This window comes from Phasianus colchicus, chromosome 1 (assembly GCF_987193195.1).
Source record: "Phasianus colchicus chromosome 1, bPhaCol1.hap1.1, whole genome shotgun sequence".
Lineage (NCBI taxonomy): Eukaryota > Metazoa > Chordata > Aves > Galliformes > Phasianidae > Phasianus > Phasianus colchicus.
The window spans coordinates 70205863-70228431 of NC_143436.1; the positions used below are offsets into that span (position 1 = coordinate 70205863).

General features: G+C 40.0%; 1 protein-coding gene across 1 annotated transcript; it reads left to right on the forward strand.

The window, feature by feature from the left end:
* The first annotated feature begins 539 nt into the window (after nt 1-539).
* Nucleotides 540-22286, forward strand: PARVG (parvin gamma). Its single transcript, XM_031597225.2, has 13 exons — nt 540-868; nt 5292-5393; nt 5874-5938; nt 8615-8717; nt 9605-9745; nt 10144-10259; nt 11493-11548; nt 12368-12390; nt 13827-13888; nt 13999-14067; nt 15021-15122; nt 18977-19049; nt 21027-22286. Exons 2-13 carry the CDS (start codon nt 5315-5317, stop codon nt 21104-21106), a joined length of 969 nt encoding a protein of 322 aa, XP_031453085.2. The 5' UTR covers nt 540-868; nt 5292-5314; the 3' UTR covers nt 21107-22286.
* The last annotated feature ends 283 nt before the right edge of the window (nt 22287-22569 follow it).

Consider the following 22569-nt stretch of genomic DNA (forward strand, 5'->3'; position numbering starts at 1 on the left):
ACTTTCCTTTACCCTATTTAGCTCATGCTGAACTATTAGTTCTCATCTATGGTGTGGAGCTGAACACAGAAGTCAGTCCCTTAATAGTGTTAAAACAGAGTGGCTTAATTAGTGTGGCTGTCTCCTGTCTTGTTCTGGGATTTCATGGAGGACTGCAGAGCTGTTGCTTTTTTTCTGGAAGACTTAACAACTGTAAGCGATACCTGAAGGAGATGTCCAGGGAAAGTGATGGCTGTGGAGAGCTTTCTCTCTTTAATCACTGGTAAAAAAAAAGGGGAGGCAGAGTATCAGATCTGCCTAGCAGAAGTAACTCTTGTACCAGATGAGCATTGGGGCACTGGTGTGACTAACTAGCTGTCCAAGGACAAATGAGCTCATTTCCTTCTGCCTTTCTACTTCTGCCAGGTAGGAAGAAAAGTGCTGATCTGCCTTATAAAATGCTCTGAAGACCATGAGCAAGAGGTGTAATGTAGCATGATGATTTTATTTGTCACTGGATCTTTTATTAAAGGCAAAGAAAACATGCAGTGATGCGGACTAGCAAACGATGTGGTGCTATGAAACAATGACAGTATCTTGCTTAATACCTTCTGGCATTTCAAGAGTTGTGAGGATGCATGCTTCCTGCATTTGTATTTCTGTTTATTGCAGTCTCCAGCAGGAACTGAGCACGCAGACAATGAAGTTCCGCTTATGACTCTGGTTTCGTTTTCAAGTACTGTCAGTGCTGTGTGGTGCGGCTTCCACCACGCACAGTGTGCGTGCTTCGTGCTGCCCTGTGCAGGGGCTGCAGTGGAACCAAGCCCCTGAGCTATTGCATCGCGCTGCTGTGAGAAAAGCTTCTGGAGAAATACTGAAGAATTGAATAGTAAGTTTGGGACTTGTTCAGGGGAAGTTTTGGTGGGTTCTTTTTCAGCTGTAGAGCTTCATGCTTTTTCACGCTTGCGCATGGATTATTCTTGCTGAGGCAGTGTCTCTTCTGATGCTAGTGACTAAATATTGCTCTTTGAAAAGTCCGATACTGAACAAGGAAGTAAACATAAGTTTTAAACTGGGTGCACAGTGCGTGTTCTCTCTCTCTTTTTATTTATTCTGCTGTTTTGAAGGCAGAAGTGTTATCACTAGCATTCAGAATTGTGTTTTGTTCCCCATTTGTGTGATCTGTTTAGAAAACTGTTCCTAGGAAATGTGTTCATGCTGATGCAGAGCGGGCTTTTGTCTTGTTCAAACAGGAAGTTCAGCAGCTGAAACAATTTGGTGAGTGCCTGTGTATATCCTACAGTCAATTCAGATGTCCTCTCACCAGTGCTTTATATCATATTTGGGATATCTGAGAGTCAGACTATGAGAAGACTTGAAGTGAGGTGAGCTGATGTGGCTCACTAAGAAAGTGAGTTAGTTTATCTGTCATTGTTGCAGCATTATGCAATAGTCCAGTTCTCGGCCTACCAAAAATTCACCACGGCAGGTGGTGCAAGAGGAGTACAACAACTGTTGCTTTTAAAGTGAACAAGCTGTGACTTCTCAGTAAAAGAGAACGAATGACCACATAAAGCCATTTCATTTGAATAGTCAATAATTAAAGCTCAATTTTATTAAAAAAATTCCACTGTGAAATGCCACTACAATCAGTATTCAAACAGTTGTCTCCTAGAATGATCTGTCCTCCTAATAGTGATAAATAATTCATGCAGGAGGCCAGAGAAAAATAGCACATCACTAACAGCTCTGGATAGTGAATTTGAGTGCTAGACTGCAGAGGTTATGGGAAGTGTGGAAGCTTGCAGGTGAGAACCAAATCTCCCATCCTTTCCGATTTCTCATTAAGCAATTAAACCCAAGGAGGAGTCCAAATCCCGTTTTGTTCTATTTCACGCTGTTTCTGCAGCAGGTTAACTTTTGAGAGGCTGCTACGTAGGATCAAGCCTCACAGCAATGAAACTTGTCACAAGAGACTACTCGAGAGCACTAATTATTAGTAACAAGTAATGAGTCTATTAAATGCTAAGCAGCTGCAGTTCTTAGCCTCTGAAATGGCAGTTGGAAATCAACGTAGGTGAATGCAAAGTGAAACACATAGTGGGAAAACACAATACTGGTTCTACATATACGGCTCAGAGCAGGGTGTTGGTATTTAGGAATAAGATTTTGGAGTTTTAATAGACACTTCTGTTAAAGTGAATGCTCAGCAGTGATCAGTAAAGCAAACGATGTTAGGAATTAGGAGGAAAGGCATGCAAAAAATTGCAGAGGGTATTGTGGGCACCGCCCTAAACCTGTGCAGTTCAGCTTCCTAGCAATTCAAAAAGGATGTGGTAACATTGGAGAAGGTTCTGACAGGGGTGGCTCGGACGATCAAAGTTACAGAATGGCATCCCTGCTAAGGACATAGGGTGTGCTTCTTTGTGGAAAGAGATGCCTGTTGAGGGTGTACTGTAGCAGTGCAGTAACATAAAGATGTGAAGAAAATGAAATAATGGCTCTCCACTTAGGTGTAGTGGGGCGCTTCAGAGGAAGTAGCTTAGGGTCAGAGCAAGCAGAAGGGAAGTGTTTCCTCATACCAGGTGAGGCTATGCTCTTCAGCTCCTCCTGCTGAATGGTGAGAGAGGCATGCATTCGTGGGCAGGCTGGGAAGTTCATGAGAACTAAGTATTTTGACAGCATCAAATTACTAGGACCCCAGTTTTGGTTTAGAAAGGCTGAGCAGCAGGGTGTTGAAGCTTGTGAGTGTGTTTTAGGGAAGTAACTTGTGAATGCTTGCTCTATTTTCTTTTTCCATAAGCATCTGGCTTTGTGTGCTGTAAGAGACCAGCAGCATCCAAATGATCTCTGAGATCAGGTGACACATTTTGTCTCACCCAGGATGGCCATTTTACCATTCTGGCCAAGTACAACACACAAGACCTAGTCCTTGGAGTACATTAATTTTTGTTAGTGTAAATTCTTAATTTCAGACCTTTTCCTATAGGCCTCCAAATGTTAAAGGTAGCTTTCTGATGTCCGAGTTCCTTGGCCAAACAGATACCGAGGATGTGGCAGGCAATATGCCTTCTTTTAATGTGTAAATATTCAAAGGAAGTGTAAGGGATGTACAAGTTGAATATTGCAGTGAAGCTGAATCGGTAAGTTGTGGTTTACATGGATTATTACATTGGGCTTTAAAGTAGAACTTTCCAAGACAAAACAAGTGCCAGAAACCTAATTTAAGTTGGACTTAGGTTTCTCTGTATTAATTACCTCTTTCCTCCTAGTTTCCTCCTCTAGACAGTCTCATCTCAGATAGTTCAGTTGCTCCCCAGGCACTAAATGACTCAATTTCTCCTAAGTATCTTAGTTTATTATCCACGTTTCTAGTGACAACATTCAGTTTTGCAGCCATAATGACAGTAATTGCTTTGTGACTCTTCTTCCTTGGTGGTTTGTTGGGCATTTTGTATCTAATTTGTTTGCAAGACTGATATGCAAAAGTATTTAATTGCCACTTCCTACCAATAATCGTGGCTTGGCAAGATCTGTGTTAAAATACACATTCATAGCGGACTTTGACTGGAGCCTTTAATGAACACTGAGAGAGTCTGCAGGGGACGATTATACATTTTGGAGTGTAAAACTACCAGAGAAATGCTGGAAACTGTCTCTGGGCAGTTGTGCAATGGCATTTGCAGCAGCTCTCTTGCTCCAGAAGCAAAGAGAAGATTGTGAAGGTTCTGGAGGACAAGGTGTCTGAGGAGCAGCTGAGGTCCCTCGGTGCGCTCAGCCCAGAGCAGAGGAGCTGAGGGGAGGCCTGATGGCGGCTGCAGCTCCTCACAGGGAGCGGAGGGGCAGCGCTGAGCTCTGCTCTGTGTGACAGCGACAGGGCCCGAGGGAACGGCGTGGAGCTGTGTCAGGGGAGGGCAGCTGGGGTTAGGGACAGGTCTGCACCACAGGGTGGTAGGGCCACGGAACGGGCTGCACAGGGCAGTGGGCATGGCACCAAGTGCCGGAGTTCAAGGAGCATTTGGGCAAAGCTTTCAGATATAGGGTTTGGATTTTGAGTAGTCCTTTGTGGAACCAGGAGCTGGACTCTATGATCCTTGTCAGTCCCTTCCAACCTGGGATATTCCATGATTCTGTGATCTGCTGAAGTTAATTGATCTTTGGTTTAAAGAAGAGCTATGCTTTTTGTATAAACTTTAAGAGACTCAGGTTCGACTACTATTCCTTACTTTAGTCTTTGCCACGTTAAAGCATCTTAATTTTCTTAGTCTTGTGGACTTGGCCGATCAACCTTTACATAAACATACAGACTGCAGAAGCAAGCACTTAAATCGGAATATTTCCTACCACTTAAACATCCTGTAGAGCCTGGCTCTGTCTTTCGTGTTTTGTAGGCATCACGGAACAGACTTATATATGCGTGGTTAAAAAATCAGACTTGTCTTTGCTTGTACTGTGGTTTAATTCAAGAACATTTAATTCAAGATCTTTGCCAGCCTCTTCTTCATAGGTCGTTGCTGGTCTCACATTGAACTTCAGTTTGGTAGGACATATGTGGAAGGTTATACAGCCTCCCCACCCTGTTCCTACAGCTCAGTTCTCTGGCTTCTGCTGTCCTGTGCAGCTCCTAGCCATTTTAGAAAAGCCTGCCTGTCGTATTGTTTGTTGATAGAGTATTTTCATCTCCGTGTTGTGTATCGCCGTTCTGCTTTCATTCAAAGATGGCTAGGCTGCGTAGGGAAGTCATTCTCCAGTCTGTGTTTAAAGTACAAATCGTTGAGAAGCTGTGCGACTTAATTTAACATGAAGTTGAGGTTGTATACCCAGAAGGAAGCTGCTTTTTTTTACACGACCGTACCAGATGGTCTAGTAAAGGAAACTGCTTGTATTTGTAAGCTTGTGTCTAATTTAACTACTGCATTCTTGATTTAATAGTTCTTAAGTATCGATCGTTTTTATATGTATTGATATCTAGCAGCTGAAAGCTTTTTTTTTAATGTAAGTTGAAAAAGGATTTTACTAATTAATTCAGATGAAACAATTGGTTGGAATTAAGGCAAGTTTTTGTGCGTAAGGGCTTCCTTCCCTACATTCTGATTATTAACAGAAAAATTGAAGCTTCTTTTTAACCTTACTTTTTTTAAAATACATGTTTAAATATTATTTTCAGATTGTTTTTATAGGTAATCTATACATCATTAAATAATAACTAGAAAAAAAAAAGCGCCCTTTCATTTGTTTTCTTCCTAAGACTTATTTTCTTCTATTCATGCCTTCTTAACTCATGTTTCCTTTCACTCTGTATCTTTTTTCAGGTAACCAGGAGTGAAAAAATACAATGGACGCAGACTTCTTAAATGCGTTTACACAGCCTGCTGCCCTTAATCAATTCCTCGTTGAGAATGTCATCACTCCAGGTACGTCGTTTGTAAACCAAGACAGAAAAAGGTCCAAGGAATGACCTGAAGAGACAAGCGGAAAAATTGCAGTACAAATGAATCGTGTATTTTTTGACAGTAGTCTCCTGGCTTCATCAGCAGCAAGTAAATGCTGTGTTGTGCATGTAGTTTGCCCTCTGACTCTCTTGAAGCAGATAATGAAGAAGCAACACAAGTCCTAGCTGATTCCTTAACTGAAATTGAAATTTCATACATAAAGGTCTGCCTAACTTTTGTTTGTTTCCAGGATTGTCCCTCTAGATTTATTGATTTGAATTACGTTGAAATATAACTTCTGACAGCAGTCATTAATGTTTTGATAAGCCATTTTCTTCCTTATGGGGAATCAACTGAAATAAAAAATGGCAATTTCTACATATGTCAGCTAGTGATACTGCAGATTTTATGGAAACTGTCATATCTGATAACTATAATTAATTTTGTTTCTTTCCTTCATAGGAGAGAAGAGGAAACTCATAAAACCCACCTCAAGCAACAATCCCAAATTGGAGGAATTAAAACTGGTACAATTTCTTTTACTATAGTGTTTAACTCTTACCTGAGATTGCTGTATCCTGCCACACTGCTGCTCAGTCATGTAAATTACTCAGCTCCTTGCCCCCAGTCCCTCACTCTTTAAGGGCATGGGCAGGTCCTGATGCTGGCACTTGGGCTTTGTCAAGAACAGTTCTACACTATATGTGCTGAAACCCCACAGAGTGGTCTCTGTTGTGCATAAAGTGGGAAGCGGGTTTAAAATCTTGGATTCTTCTTACATGACCTCTCACATAACTCGGAACACATGTATGAAGTAGCCAGGGGCTACTTGGCTGTAGCAATAGTGTAATGGCAATAAGAATCCATCCAAGACAGCCAGCTGTGATTGAAAGGAAATCCACGTCAACACTTGTTATGACTAACAGGAAACGTTCAAGTACATTGAAGTTGGTTCTCCTGATCCTATGATAACAGGCTGTGGAATTGCTATGATAATGGTCAGCAGTTTTCTCTTGTCCTCTGCCTTGTGTCTGCAGCTCGCTGAAGGCTGCTGGCTTGGCGCAAGCTAAGGTGCAGCCTGATGGGTTAATAAATAACAGAATAAAGAGGAGTGAGGATGTGCAAGTCACCAGTGAAACCGAAGAGAAAAGCCCTCAAGCTGTTGTGCAGTTCATTGTCTGCTTGAGGTAGCTGTGACAGATGAATCCTATTTCACGGGAAAGTGCTTTATTTCCAAGTAATTTTGAAAATTCCCCCTGTGCTTTCAATCACTGTATTTTTCTAGTGGCATAGCCCAGGGGAAGGCGAGCATACTGAAATTTCCTGCAAGAAAAGTGGTGTGTCTCTTTTGAGACTGGCACTTCTTGCATTATGGAGATACTAAAAGTGTTAGAAATATTACAAAAACACGCTTAGGCTTTGTGCTGTTGTGTGTGTTATATGGCATTCATAAATCCATAAATATGTGTGCTTCTTTATTATGTTTTCTTAAAACTTCATGCACATTTGATCAAAAATATTTAATTTCTGTCTCAGGCTTTCACAATGTTTTTATATGAAAAAGGAAATCTTGAAAGGTGATGCTGCAAAATGCAATTATGTTGTCTACAGAGACATTGCATTTGTTCTTTCCAGACTGCCAAAAATGAAGAGATTCCTTACTATATGGAGATTTCTGTGAGCTTCAGTGCTTGATTCTTTTCCTCTCAGAAACTCCTGAAAGAATGTTTGTTGCTGTCTGTCTTCTCTGTGGAAGATGGTGAGGTGCAAATGGGGACCCAAAGGAGGGCATCCTCCGTGTGCATCACTGCCACTGCTTGCCCTCTTGATCTGAAATGTTTGTGGCTCTTTCAGAGAAGTGCTTGGGATGGAGAGAAGGAGCCGTGGAGATCCTTATTTAACTTGGAAAAAGACAATCTTGCATTACATTTTTGTTCTGAAGGGCATCTGGGACCTAAGAAGTGTGAAATGACTTGGTGTAGTTAATGTAAATATTGGAGAATGTGTAAAAGAGAAGATGGTTGCTTTAGAAGCCATTAGCAAACATCTTTAGGTATTCCTTTTCTCTTTTCTCAATTTATTCATTTTTACACACTATGCTCTGCAGCTGAATGGGACCCCAGTAACAGGACTTGAAAGAGTAGTCTGAGCTGCAGGCTGTGGTCGTGGCTTTGAAGTGCTGAGATATCCAATGAGGGATCTCATAAGTCTATACTTAGCAGTACTTTCTGCTTTTTGGTCTTGCCTCTACCATGATTCTTGTTCTGCGTGTCTAGCCCTTGCCCACCTAGACATCACCAGATCTTAGCCTGCAGGAGCAGAGCTTTCTGCTCTAGAAAACACCAGTTACTTCTTTGTTGAGGAAGTATGCTACAAATGTTTTGTCAGCTCCTCAGTTCAGGAGAGTGCCCAAGCTGGGCATTTTTTTCTCATGCAGTTTCAAGCATCCCAGAGGAAATTTTTATTTTTATAAACTGTTTCTTACATTTTTGTTACTGCTGGCTAACTTACAGGGACCTGCTATAAATTATCTCTTATATTTACATCAAATGAGAAGGAGATCACCCATACAACATACTCCAAGCACTCACTTGCAGCAGTAAAAATAGCAATACCAGCAATACATGTCTTTTTTCAAGAGATTCTTATTGATAACCAGCTGGGGCTGCTGCTTTTTAATTCTGCTTCAGCAGGTCGTCTTGCCTTTGTATTAGCATATGTGATGAAGTAAGCAATGAAGAAATGCTGAGGAGCTCCTTTGGTCTCGTGCATACAGGATACAACCCACAGAATGAGAGAAGGCTTTCACAGACTTTTGTCTGTGTTTGAATTCTCTGATGTCTAATAAAGGGCAGGGGTTGGAGGTCTCCTGTACTGCCTTTTCTCTAATGGAAGTGGCAATAGGATCTGCCTTCTTCCCTGTATAGCTATTTCTACAAAATTCATGAGAATATAACTTGGGAGGCACCTGTCTCACTTAAAAGTTTGCCCAGAAGTGGCCAATGAGCCTTGTATTATTAGGAAGAACCAAGTGACACTTAACTTCCATTTTCTTTAAAAAGTAACCAAGAAACAAAAGGGAAGTAGAGGTTGAGAGCAAAATGAAACATGAAATAAGAGACTAAAGAAAGAGGTGAAGCATAGCATAGCACTGAGGACTTGTCCAGATATATAATTGTCAGCTGTTTTGTTTTCCTCCGCAGCTGCTGATTGACTGGATTAACACGACTCTGAAAGAGGAGCACATAGTAGTTAAAAGTTTGGAAGAAGATCTGTATGATGGGCTGGTACTTCATCATCTCTTGGGTAAGCTGCCCCTGAGTTAAGCTTGCAAATAAATAACAGAAAAACTTTACAAAGATAGGATAAACATACTCTTGAATGGAAAGAGCTGTGGGTAAATTGTGATAAAGGCAACTCTGAATGGATTGTTGGTGATCCACTATTGCTTTATACAAATATAGTTTGTCTTCTCAGAAAGTTTTAGCATCAGCCAAGAGCACAAAGGCAACTTATGATGCTACCAGAAATATCAAATGGGATCAGCACAATGATTTATATGTTTTCCAGCTTTTTTGTTTTGTTTTGTTTTTAAGTTTCAGGTCTAATACTCTGAATTGATGAATATAAATTTATTAAAGATGTGATCTCTTGGAACAGCCTCTTGGTCCATTTGTTTCTTCATTTTTCCTGTCCCTGCTTTGTTTTTCTTTTTTTGAGCACTCCTTTCAAATCCCATCTCCTTTTCCTCAAGGCTGAAGACAGCAGAGTGAATACGATTGGCGTATTTTCATAGACTGCTTGTCTGAGCAAAGAGCTGGGATTTCTTCTTTATGTGTGAGTTGGTATGGCCTTTGTGCAGCACCTACAGGAAGGATTCATGTGTTGAATTCCTGTATGTTCCCCTTGGAAAAGGAGTGCTGTGGAGTACTGGGGATGGGAGATGCTGCTGTAAGGAATGGGCTGAGACCTTCAGAGTTTTACAGAGTTTACTTGAGGCTATCAGAGAGAGTGGGTGTTTGATAAGGCATATGCTGGTGGGCTGTGGGTCTGAGGTGTGGAAGCTGTTAAATAGTACTGGGCATTGAAAACAAGACTTTGTGTGCTTTTCTGTGATTTTATATTGATTTTTTTTCCCTTTCTGTGATGGTGTTAAATGCCTCCATCTTCTTTACGTGGGCTCTCTGTCAAAGAAAATCTAGGATCTCTCAAGCTGGATGTTGACAAGATAGCATTAACAGAAAAAAAACAGCGTCAGAAACTCTCTGTGATTCTGGAAGCTGTGGCTAAGTGTTTGCAACTGGAAGAAAGTCAGCTGAAATGGAGTGTGGAAGGTAGGTGCAGCTGTGAAACAGGACAAAATTAACCATCCCGAAGTTCCTCTGCTGTAAGACTGCTGTGAAGCAGTGGAGTGCCAGAACAGTAATTAAATGACCTGTTTGCAATTATTAGTTGAACCATAAGTGAGACAAGAATATCTGTCCCTGACTAGGTGCAGCTGTGTCCTGCAAGTGTGTGGTTTAACAGCCGTTAGCATCCATGTGAATGTCTCACAAAAATGACTTTTAAGATGTGTTATTGCTGAATTGTGATGTGATATAAGCCCCAACTTGATGTTCCATCTGTGTTACTGTGACTTTTGGATGCTCTGTCCAGGAAGAACTTAGGATATTACAGGGAAGTTTAATTGTTCTGCACAATAAACATTGTATTCTTTCTTTACGTGGTATAGCTATTTTAGCAAAGGACTTACTGAGCACACTGCATCTTCTGGTCGCAATAGCAAAGCACTTCCAACCCAATCTGGCTTTTCCTCCAAATGTTCATGTGGAAACAATCACTATTGAGGTATTTATGGCTTTAATATTTGTCACCGAAAATCCTAAAAACATTTCACAAGACTTAGTTTTATTTATAATTAAGGAGACATGTGTGTGCAACAATAAATGGGAGACTTATTTTCTGTGAACTGTGTCTTTCAATTTAATGACTAGACCATAATTGTTGAGCTTAGTTCAGATGCTGTTACTTTAAAAGGATAGAGACACTGTGTTACTTTTTCTCTTTGATCAAAAAAATGAACGGTCCAATCTGAAGGCAGCTATTGATATCAGTAAAAAAGCAAAAGAAGAAATTCTGTTCCTGCTGTCTCTAAATGTTTTAAAATTGAAGTCTGCGCTTACTGAACGTTGAATATTACATTAGTTTCTTTCTGTAGGGGGAGTCTTTACTGTCCATTGGAGTCACATTTTGATATTTTTTTTCTATGAGCTGAGATTTGCATGCTTTCTTTCTCCACTGTTTTTCTTGCAGTCAGCTCTGGAACTTCAGGAGAATATTCAGAAGCCCACGGTTTGAGATACAGTTGCAAAAATCAGCACCACTACATCACAGTTTTAACAGTACACTTGCCATTCTGTTGTGTTTTGAGCCCTGCACCCTGTATGGCATTACCTAGAGTTTTCACTCTTCGAAGGATGATAACTGGAACCGGGACCATACATACACTTAAAATATATTTTTCATGTCTGGAGGATTTAAAGTGTCTGGGAGGGACAGCCTCTTCAGGGGCCATGTCCCAGCTTAGCACTCAGGAACATTTCTTAGAATTACTCTAATTACTTGTTCCTTTGCAGTGCTCAGATGCTCCTGTCGTGTGAATCCTTCCCACCAGTGAAAAGTCAGACTCTTTATAAAGCAGTCCTCCCACTAGTGCCCTGTGTGGCTGCAAGTGCCTCAGCGCACAGAAATCAGCAGGGATTATCTATAAAACCACCGCATCAGAAATGAACATTAACCCTGAGAGAGAGAGGGCCGTGGTAATGGAGATGGTGGGGTTTTGGTGGTGAGCTCTTTCTTCACGAGAGAAATTAATGCTCCTGAAGGGAACAGGTCATTCTTGGTTGAAGAGAGCAGAAAGGAACAGCAACCTCTCAAAGTGCCTGTACTAATTGTGCTGGACTTCTTGATCAATGCTCTCTGGTAGTCATTTAAGGCAGCAGCCAGTTCATGAAAGTGTCACCAATGCTTTCAGATTTTTTTGCATAACAAAACCAAAAATACATATTTTCTGTTTAACAGAACACCTCCAAAGGATTAAAGACAGCAAATGGGGTGGAATATATCACAGGAAGCAAGTAAGAGTGGATATATTTGGTTTGTATGCTGTCAATCAGAAAGGAAATATTGTGGGTGTTTTTCCCCTTAGAAACAAAAACTATCTGATATTATGATGATGACAAAAATCATAAAACCAGGCATGCAGATCCATGTTCTACTTTTTATTTAAATTTCTCTAAAATAATGTATATGAGTATTTATGAGGTTGTTATTGCCATGCAATATAGTAATAAAAATAGTAATAAACATCCAGTACTCTAAATTCACTGTAAAATAAACAGGAAATTTTATAAAGCCACAGTGGTTTATATCTACTATTCATTTATTTCTATTGTGTCCATAAATTAAGAAAATGGAGGCAGATTTTTTGCTTATTCTGATGTTGATGAAATAAGGCTTGGGCTTGCTGAGTTTGTGAGGTGTTGTGGTTATTAAAGATCTGGCAGGGTACCATTTTTACACCAAGAAAATATGGCCATCATTCCAAGAACCAGAAACAGACTTTCCTACTGTCATCTTTTATATGCTAGAACATCTTCAAATTCTAATTTAATGAGCAGCTTATTGCAAGAGGTTATTATGGGTTGTGTTTATAAAATAAATGTTCATTGGTCTGTGGGCCAGTTAAATTCTCATATGTTTCCAAGTGTCTACACGGATATACAGTGTGCTTAAAAGTGTCTTTTGGAAAGTTACTCTGACATAAAGTTAATGGCACTTTGTACTGTATCTCCTGCTTTACAAGGTGCCTGATGGCCCAGATAAGCTTTGCTTATGAATAAGATTAGTTCTGTTGAATGTTTTTTCTAATTCTTTCTTTTTTATTGCACCTCTAGAGAGAATTCAGAAGAGCAGTCAAGTAAGTACTGGCATTGCCAAATCCAGCATTTCTCCATTAAGTATTATTATGCCCCAAAGTGGGATTGATTTTTACCATGTGATAAAATCATTATGTTTCCACTAGAACTAGTGGGGACTCATTGATTTCTCCTGGCATTTTTCTCCAAATGTCTTCTCTTAAAGTCTGTATATTCAGCACAATATGGCTTGGAAGCTGGACAGTCCCTTTGCCTGTGGGCTGCAGGTTGGAGGTGAGACAGGGAATGATGCAGTGAACTGATGACCCAGCAGAGAAGCCCTGGCTGGGGACAAAATATGCCTTGAACTAAAAGAAATAATTAGTCTGTGCTGATCTCATTCTCTCTGTTGGAACTACTTATGAACACAGTGCCATGAGAATTGTGTTTCTTCTTGCCTCAGTAGTTTCAATGTCATTTCCTTTCTGCAGCTTTCAGATAGGATTCTGAAATCTGGTGCTTGGTTATGGATAGCAGCTCACTAACGCAAGCAGCCTCCTTGGAGATTTTACCTTTAGGGCTTTTGAGGGCTATGAAACACTTGAGGTGAAAATTGTCCACGTGTGCGGAGCCTACAGAATGTCTTGGCACTGCCCAAGCTTTGGCTTGAGGCTTTTGACTAGCACACCATGAGCTGCTCCTTGCTGCTAAGGAGCATTCTTCATCCCCAGTGAATGGGTGCAACTGTTTTAATTCTCTGCTGAGCCCTCTGTATTAGCATTTCATACTTTGCAGAGGTGCAAACTGTATCATTTAATACATGTTTATCACTTATTCCCCTGACTGGCCCCTAGCGTGGGCTGAAATAGTGAAAAATACTGTAATTGAGTATTTCTTCCAAAGGATTGATTCTGCTGGTAAAAAGAAATCTGAAATTCACTCTTCAGAATGCTGTCTCCGTCTATTTTTAACACGGCTTGCTTAACAAAGACTGAAAGAAGTCTCATAGCACAGCTCCAGAAGAGGGCTCTCTCGTTTGTGAGACGGCTGCAGGTTGCAGACTGGCTCTGAGATGTGATGGGATCCATCCACCTGCTTCCCAGCAGGGAGGGAGGGCAAACTAGCTAAGCTCCTTCACAGCAGAGGCTTCCCTGCTGCTGACTTTCCGGAGGAACTTTTCTTAAGCAGAGTTGCATTTGCCTACCTGCACCCTAGAAATCCATTCCTCATTTGGTTTTGCTGCCAGAACTGATGCAGTACAAATCTTGAGAACATCTGCAGGTAAAAATTACAGAGCTGAATGAATTAAATTTGGTATAATCAGGCTAGAGAGAAGCCTCTACCTCTGTCCTGTGTTAAATCCAAAAGCAGGATTTTTTCCCTTCTCCCTAAAACATTTTTCCTCCCTGGTTTATAAGGTGTGATTGCCTTTCTCCTTCTCAAAGGATGATCTGACAGTTTATTCCAAACAGTATCAATTAATGTTGTTTTGATACAGCGGATGATGCCTTTGATGAATTATTTAGCCGTGCTCCTGAAAGACTGGATGATGTAAAAAAGGTAATTTATTTATTTATTCCTTAACAGAATCAAAATAGGTTGGGTGAAACATAATTCATGACTTCACTGAAAAGAGTGCTCTTTTATTCCTCTCCTTCTGTTTTCCATAGGTGTTTTTGCAATTCGTCAACCAGCATGTTGGAAAATTGGGATTAAATGTGAAAGACATGGAATCTCAGGTAGCCTGCACTGAACTGTACCTTATCATTTTCTGTCATTTACTTGAATGTTTCCTCTTACCATTAGAATCCCTCCTTTTTGTTGTATCAGTTTTAAACTTAGCAACATAACGATTGTATTTAGCTTTGGGTTAAGTTATAAGGCTTCGGTCTCTGAAATTTGAGAAACTTCTAAGAAATGGAAAAATATAGCATTGTACTGAATACTGTACGTTCCTTCTAATGCTACAGGGAGTCATTTTCAGAATCGACTGAACTCCCATCTTTCTAAAGTAGGGCTGATTTCTGACAATTACACTGAAAGTCAGGTTGGTTGCTGGTGTTTAGTCTTTAATGCAGGGTTTGCTACAGGGTAGGAAGGCTTGATTTTCTTTAAATAGCAGAACTCCATCCTTTGAACATCGAGCTTCCTTAGAGTCCATCAAATTGCAGAAGTGCTCGCTGGGCAGCTCAGGATCACCTCCCATGCACAGGAAAGAGAGGCTCCACCACACCTTCACTGTTCTTGGGGACAGAGCAAGGGCTGGGGAGATGTCTCAGGGGTGTCCCTGATCTTTTTTTCTTTGCTTCCATGTACACATACACTATAGCAGCAGGAGAAATCAGCCTGTAAGAAGGGAAGTTCTGGGAGGCTTTTGTCGTAAATCTCAGGCACTGTGCACAAGTGTATTCATGTGTTTGTCACTTGTGGCTATCTGAAGTCTCGTCACATCTGGAACAGTTTGTTTTAATAGCAATCCTTTCATGAGGTCGTATTTTTTTTTAATATGAGCTTAGGAGCCTTATGTAAGTATGTACGAAGCGTGCTGTCTGAGAGGTCGAGGAGGATGAGTCATTGGGCTGTCTGGTTGCCAGAGTACCGTTGCAATTCCCTCATCACTGGTGTGGTGTTTATCTTCGGAATTTACTAAAAGCCCACGTAATAAATAATATTCAAATCATTCCTCTTCCAGTTTGCAGATGGAGTTATTTTACTTCTGTTAATTGGACAACTAGAAGGTTATTTTCTGAATTTAAGGGATTTCTTTCTGACTCCAGCTAGCACCACAGAGATGGTAAGTTGTTATTTAATCACTTAGAACCTGAAGCTTCAAACATCTTGTGTATTTATTGCTTCCATATGTCAGAAGAGCTCCGTGTCTTGCTGTAACTGCTGCTGCGTATAAAACCATATACATGCACAGTGTTTGCTGGTAATGCTTTGGGACAGTACAAATGCAGGTAGTAGGTGCTATTCAAATACTTTGGGACGTGTTGTTATCTTCTTCAAAAATGTATCGTCTTACGTGATGTGAGCTATTGTTAATTGCATTTATTTATGCAGATGCATTCTTCTGAAGCCTTCCAGTTAAAATCAGAGTCTCTCTGCAGCAAGGAATTGGTGTGCTATCCTCCTACTAGTCTGTCCTACAAATGACATTGTTAAACGAATGACATATCTTGCATAACAGAATTGGATTCATATAGCTTTCCTTATGCCATCCTAAAAATATACCATAATTGAGACATGACCAGAACATTTTGAAAGCCCCTTCTGTACTTTAGAAGCTCTCAAGAATATACCTCCTTTCTTCCCCCAAGGCTGGGAGCTGTAACGTAAACGTACCCAGCTGTCCTTGCTCCATTCTCAACCAAATCTACCAGGCAGATTTTATCAGAACATCCAAAGAAAATAGTAGTATCAGCCAGAAGATAGTGCATGCTGGGTTGCTGGTGTGAATGCTCCAGCCACAGATCCAGGATACTGAAATGTTTTGAGGCATCTGAGATCTTTTCAAATTGTTTCTGATGTTGCTAAGGTCATAGGTGTTTCTGATGTGGCTCAGTTGCTGACGCTGGTGGATCATGAACACTTCCAGGAAGCTGACCATGAAAACTGTTATTTATGTTGATGATTTTGTATACGCGCATTTTTGCAGCATAAAATCAAAAAAACTTTTTCCAATTGGGTCAATGAATGGCTTAGAAAATCATGGAATTATAGAATGGCCTAGGATGAAAAGCACCATAATGATCATCTAGTTGAAACCCTGGATGTTTTTCCTGGGCTGTATTTGTTTAGGTCTCTGAAGATGAAACGTTTCATATCCTTTGTGCTCTAGAGATATCTGAGAAGGGAATCTCTCCTCTGATATGATTTGCATTCAGGGTTTCCCACACAAATGTCGATTCCCAGTCTCACTGCAGCTCATCTCCCCAGGCACTATTTATCTGTGATGAAAATTCTCAGAGATCCCTTCTTCAATAATAAATACTTCTGTGGAGATCATCAAAGCATTTAAAAGTACAGCTGTCTGAGGTGTAGGTTCGGATTTTGTCAAAATTGGTTGACTGTTAAAGGCATTAGGAAAATTCAGACTTTATATCTAAGGTGATGGAAAACAGATTTTGAAAAGTTAAATAAAATCAAAGCTTAAAATCTTTCCCTTTCTCCTCTACTCAGTTTTCAAAATTGTGTGCTCTGGTTCATTGAATTAGGAACAAACTTTCAACATTTTCAGCAACTTCCTTCAGAAGAAGTCAATGAATATTTTTTCATTTAAGATTTTGTAGATAATGTTTTTCTTTTTGTATTAGCCCTATTCCAACTTGCACGGATTTCAAGAAATGAGATGCCTCTACATTTTAGGTACAAAACAGAGCTTAGAATTCCTAGTTCTTACCCTGCTTCCAATGGTCACTAGCCCCATGTGAGGTTATAATGGGGCTGTGTACTGGTTCAATTCAATACTATACATCCCAGCAATTCCATTTTAGCAAAATTACTTTCAAGAGCTGTATTTTCTGTTGAATACTTTGCCAAAGTGCTATTTACTGTTATTCTTGTCTGATGTTTATTACAAGAAAGAAAGCAAGCTGACAGAACAACTAAAAATATTGAACTACCGTGGTTCAGCTGTCATTTGAACATAAAATATGTCTTTCAATCCCCATGTGCTGTCTTACTCCCTGCCATTTTAGACGTTAATTGCTACAGTAAAGTATGAAAACATAACCTTTGCTGATATTTAAAACATGCCATTCATGTAATAAAAGTGTGACAACCACACGCACCACTGAGATCAGTGCAGTGCACCAATTTGCTCTCAAGCTGGAAGCTTGTAGTTCCAAACTGGTAAGTGTGCCTCATGATTCACAAGGAGAGGAAACTGGAATGGAAGTTGTGATACCAAGAAGGAAAATAGAAACAAAAAACTAAAGGAGACAGGGGGAATGGGAACTCATGTTGCAGGAGAGCTGGACAAAGTGGAGCTGAAATCCTGGAGACGACCGGCCTGCAGGTGCAGCAAGTGGGTTACTTTTGTTCAGGTTTTCTGGGTGTCTCTTGCAAACAGCAAGGCTTATAAGCAGCTGTAAATAAGGCCTGGTTCTGGGTGCTCATGTCTATAGAAAATCATATATCATGAGATAAGGGATAGAATTATGAAATTATCAGGCTGGAAGGAAAGGTGAACTTTATGTGGCCAGGTGATAAGGCCAGGTCTGGGCCCCTGTGCTTATCACAACTGTGCAGACTTGGTATTTTTTGTCAAACCAGTTCCCAGAGCTGAAATATGCCAAGCATTCTGATTGCTGTCAGATTGTAAATCCTAGAGAATTTGCCATCTCTTTTGAGTGTGGAACTGCAGCTGGAAGGAACAACTTACTTTTCTAGGTTGCCTTTCTTAGGTAATTATCAGTATTTCTGTCTGAAGATTTACTTTGAAATCTGCATGTTTCCTTTCCTTGCAAATCTCGTATGCTTTAGGAAGGAAAATGAGACCCTTTCACCTGTGCTGATTCAATAAGAAAACATTTAATTTATTCATTCTGATCAGAAAAAGTGTGTAGATTGGTATGAGCTTAAGCTCTCCTGTCTGCTGAGCATGAGAGGAAGAAAACAAGCTCAAATTCTGTCAATCTCAGTTACTTGTAAATCACAGAACCAGGTAAAACATAAATCTATCACTTCACTTGACAGCACATGGTTTTTCTTGGCTTATGCATGTGGGACCCCAGTGCTTTCTGTCAGAAGATAATAGGGAACAGCATGGCAGCATTTAATGTTGTACCTCTTGAAGGATAAATTGCTCAGTAGCCTAAGGAACATACAAAGAAAATTTGAAGTTCTTACAGGCCTTGTTACATCATTAGAGGAAGGGAGCCTGCTAATTACCATGCAAGTAAATAGCTGCCCTTAAGCTGTAAGGAGCTAGTAAATTGAATGTTATATTATTTTGAAATATCATTCATCATTACTGCATATGCCTGTGGTGCAACTTTCATGTGGGAAAGTGAGAGAAAAACAAGTGAGGAAAAACTGGGAAAAGAAGCCCAGCCTTTATTCGTAGAGGTATGCTTAATTTCTCAGGAGTAACATTAAGGAATATCATCACTACTGTTACATGTATATATATCTTTATAAGTTAAAGCATAAACTTCACAAATGTAGCTGATCAGAAGATTTCCAATCTTGGTAACGTTAAATGAAATACAGACATTTACTGATATACTTTTTTGTTCCAAATATGGTGACCATATGGGCATTGTTTAAAAAAAAAAAAAAAGTATAAATAAATCCAGTGCATTTGTTAGATCCAGTTGTGAATCTACTCTGCTTTCCCTGTGGAAACATCCATTAACAGAAGACTTTCTCATGCGAGGTCTATTTTTAAATAAATGGATTGTTATTCCCACCGTATGGGTGGGATGCATATTGCTGGAGATGGATTGTGCATCTGACTTTATATGATAAATGGTAGAAATTCTGAAGAGCACTCCATCAAAAGTAAAGAGTTGAATATTAGTGTGTATTTATGAATCAGTATCTTATTCCAGCTACTAGAGAAATACTTCTAAAACCATGCTGGTTGTTATGCTGTTAGATGGACGGTATTTTCTGTTACATTGATGTCTCTCTTGTCAACAGCTTCACAATGTTAACCTTGCATTGGACTTGCTAACGGATGGAGGTCTTCTCAATTTTTCTGTGAACTCTGAAGGTGAGTCATGGCACGCAGAATTATCTGGAATAGCTCTGCTAACACCCTGGCTAGCAAAACAGGGTGATTGAAGAAAGTAGCTTCTGCAGTGTGACACCCGTGCATTTCATTATATGACTGACCCATTGTTCCTTGTTCAGAATGAATAATAATAAAGCTGAAAATTGTTTTGATTTTTTTTTTTTATTTCTGTGCTAAAGATGTTACAATATTACAGATATACCAATTACACTGAATTTAAACTGTTTAATAAGTCAGCGTTTGTCACAGATTTAGAAGAGTGGCAGTTCTTATTGAAAGTACAGCAGCTGAGCTGGAGGGAAAGCCATTTTCCTGTCTCATAAGAAGCTTAGGTGATACAAAACCAAACTTGTTTTATATGAGAAGACACCTTTCAGACAATGTACTGAGAATCAGAAAGACTGACTCCTTTATCCAAACCCTGAGTGGCTGGTGGGTCAATCTCCTGAACACGACATTCATAGGTCTTGGTTGTCGCTCTGCCTAGTTCAGACCCCTGAGCTGAATCTTGATCTCCATCATTCAAGTGAATGCTTATATTGCTGAGTCAGTGTTTCGTGCCTGATTTTACTGGGATGTATGTTTCTGTTCCTCTCTGACCTTGCCAAAAAAAATCCCCTTGATTGAGTCCAACTTTTCAACTAAAAAATTGCCCGACAGAACATTTTTGACCAGCTGCTCATCCATGTGCAATGGGGATGTGGGATGCAGCTGCATTAATGAGTTCTCAAATAGCACAAGAGAGGGCTGTGTCTGCTTAGACTGACTTCTTGCAGAGGACAAGGCATGCATCCTCAGCCTGTCATTGCTCCAACAAGCTCAAAATCTAGTTGCTGAGTAAGAAAAGCAAGTGTTTGTTAAAAATAAAAAGAATTACCTCTTCCATTGTTAGTTATTCATCAAGTCTATGTCTGTATTTAGTATGGAACCTAGGGCATCAAAGAGAGGGGAATGACAGAATATAGGACTTCCTATGTTTTCATTTTTGTTTTCTTTTTCCTCTAACACTTTGGTGATTCTGGAAATTTGCGTGATGAGCATGTATGAACTGTGGGCCTTTTGCCATATGGCATGGAGCTAGGTGTTGAGAAAGCTATTTGTATTAAATATGAAACAAGTAACTGGCATGAGCTCAGATCTCCATGCTGGGATCAACTTTTTATATGAAAGGAGTTAAATCCTTGCTTTTTTCTTTCCTCTGACTATTCTCTACTGCCTCAAATACAAATTTGATCATTAGAAAACATTGGCGCCAACGTCCACAGATCCTTCAGCTTCATAGGGAAAATCCTCAGTTAGTAATCGATTTTAATATGATTTAGGGGTACTACAGATATACTACTTACTGTTCAAGGATCTTGCCTAGTGCTGTTTCATTGTTTCTTCTGATTTACAACAATATCAGAAGAATAGCAAACCCTCTCTATTAGTTACAATCTTCCATTGCAATTATTAAACACAACAGAAGGTTGCATAACATGAATGTAGAAGCTGAAAACTAAAATCAAAAAAGAAAACAACCACCAGCAGCAAAACATGATAGAAACGTGACAAAAAAATAATATCAGGCAATTCCCAGTATGATTCATACCGTAGAAGAATCAAAAACAATGAAAGGTGTATGAAAAATGAAAGGTGTAAAGTCCTATTAAATTATCTTCTTTGTTCTATCAGAGAACAAGAGATAAGAATTATTTCTTGCTATACATTATTTATCCTGTCTTCCAGCAAGATAGTGCAGCAAAGGTTCTTTTTCCTTATGTTCATTTAATGAATAAATATTTTTCTGAATTTGTTGTTCCTGTTTTGCTTCTTGTTGCAGTTAAACTATGTAAGTTTGCATTATAATTGGGGAAAGTTGGAAGATTGGCTTTGGCAGTGGCAGAATCCTCCAGTTCTCCAATTAGGATTGCTAACATTTCCCATCTGGTTTTGTTTCTTCTTGTGTATCCACAGATATTGTGAAAGGAGATCTGAAGACTACAATGCGGGTTCTGTACTGCTTGTATTCCAAATACAAGGCTAAAGAAACATGAAGAGCAAGGCCAAGAGCTTACATTGCCTCTTTTTCTTCTTTTTCCCTTTCTTTCCTTTTCTTCTTTTTTTGTGCTAGCATGTCATGGTCTGGCTTTTGAACTCCTAGCTCTGTTTGCCACTGTATATGCATGCACTTGTGTGTGACACTTGCTGTCTTAACACTGCATTTGCAAGTATTTGCAAGTATTTGTGCAAAGTTTTACATACATGGCCTGAATAACTGGAAGTATGTGCATGTCCAGGGCCAGTGAATTGTGTAATTCTGTGACTGGAGCAAGAGTTTGTTCTTACTGAGATCTCCTGATGCTGCAAAGAAGTGTAACGCGTGCTTGTTTGAGACTCTGGATTCTTTGCTTCCAAAGATGAATGTGGAACTGTTATTGCAACCTCCCCGCTTTTTTGCTTCTTGTTCAGTCTGAAGAGGGAGAAGGCCCACCATGGCATCTCTGGGAAGGTTACAGATACTACAGAAGTTCAGTTTACACAAGTGGTCACCTGTTGTCAGATGGAGCATGTGCACCAGACACCGAAAGAATAAGTAGCCAAAATGAAGTTGGCATTTACCATAGCATTTGATGAAAGTCTCATCACTTGCCTTCTCCAATCTGGAAAAGGAACCAAGGATCACATGCAGCCATGAGACGGCAGTAACCAGAGGGATCTCCTGCATAGCTATGGAAGAATGCCATGGTTTCCTTGACAAGCTAATGCCAAACTGGACAACTCCAGCCTGTTGCAGCCCTAATGTAATGTGTCACTGGTGGGAGTGCTAATTGCCACACCAGGCACTTTACAGAAGAGACTGATATGACTGCATTTCCCTCCAGACAGAGGTGGCAGGTGCTGGCCAATTCTACAGCTGGTAGAAGTAGAGACCATCATGGATGTGTGGAATAAAACTCTCAGTTTCTGCCACTTCCAACAGCTTGCTGGGGGCTTTCAAACTCCTCTGGGATCCTCTTAGCAGTGTTTGCCTGACAACAGTCCCCACGCATCCCAGCAGGATCCTCTGCATGCAGCCTGCTAACCACAAATCATGTGAACCGTAACCCTTCTCTTCCTCTGGTGTTTTAAATCAGAACTCTTTCAAAATCTCCGTCTGCTCCCTTAACCTTAAAGTTATGTCATGTTTGTATTGCGTAAAGCTCGAGATGTAATTAAAAGAAAGTTTTGATATTATTTTGGCTTCTCTCTAAACTGATTTAATTTCGTGCATTTGGTGACTCTGACACTTGATCTCCAATCCAATCCTCCATCTGTGTAGCAATGGGAAACTGAAGCATGCTGAGTGTGAGTGGTGACATTTAAAGATGAGATTTTGTTGTGTCTAGTTCCTGATCACCCAGACAAAGAAAGATCCTTAGATAGCAATAATAAGAAGTCTTTAAGTCCTTCGTTTGAAAGTAGTAATAATGCACAGCAGCTAAAGGAAAGCATTCTGCAAACTGCCATGAACGTAATC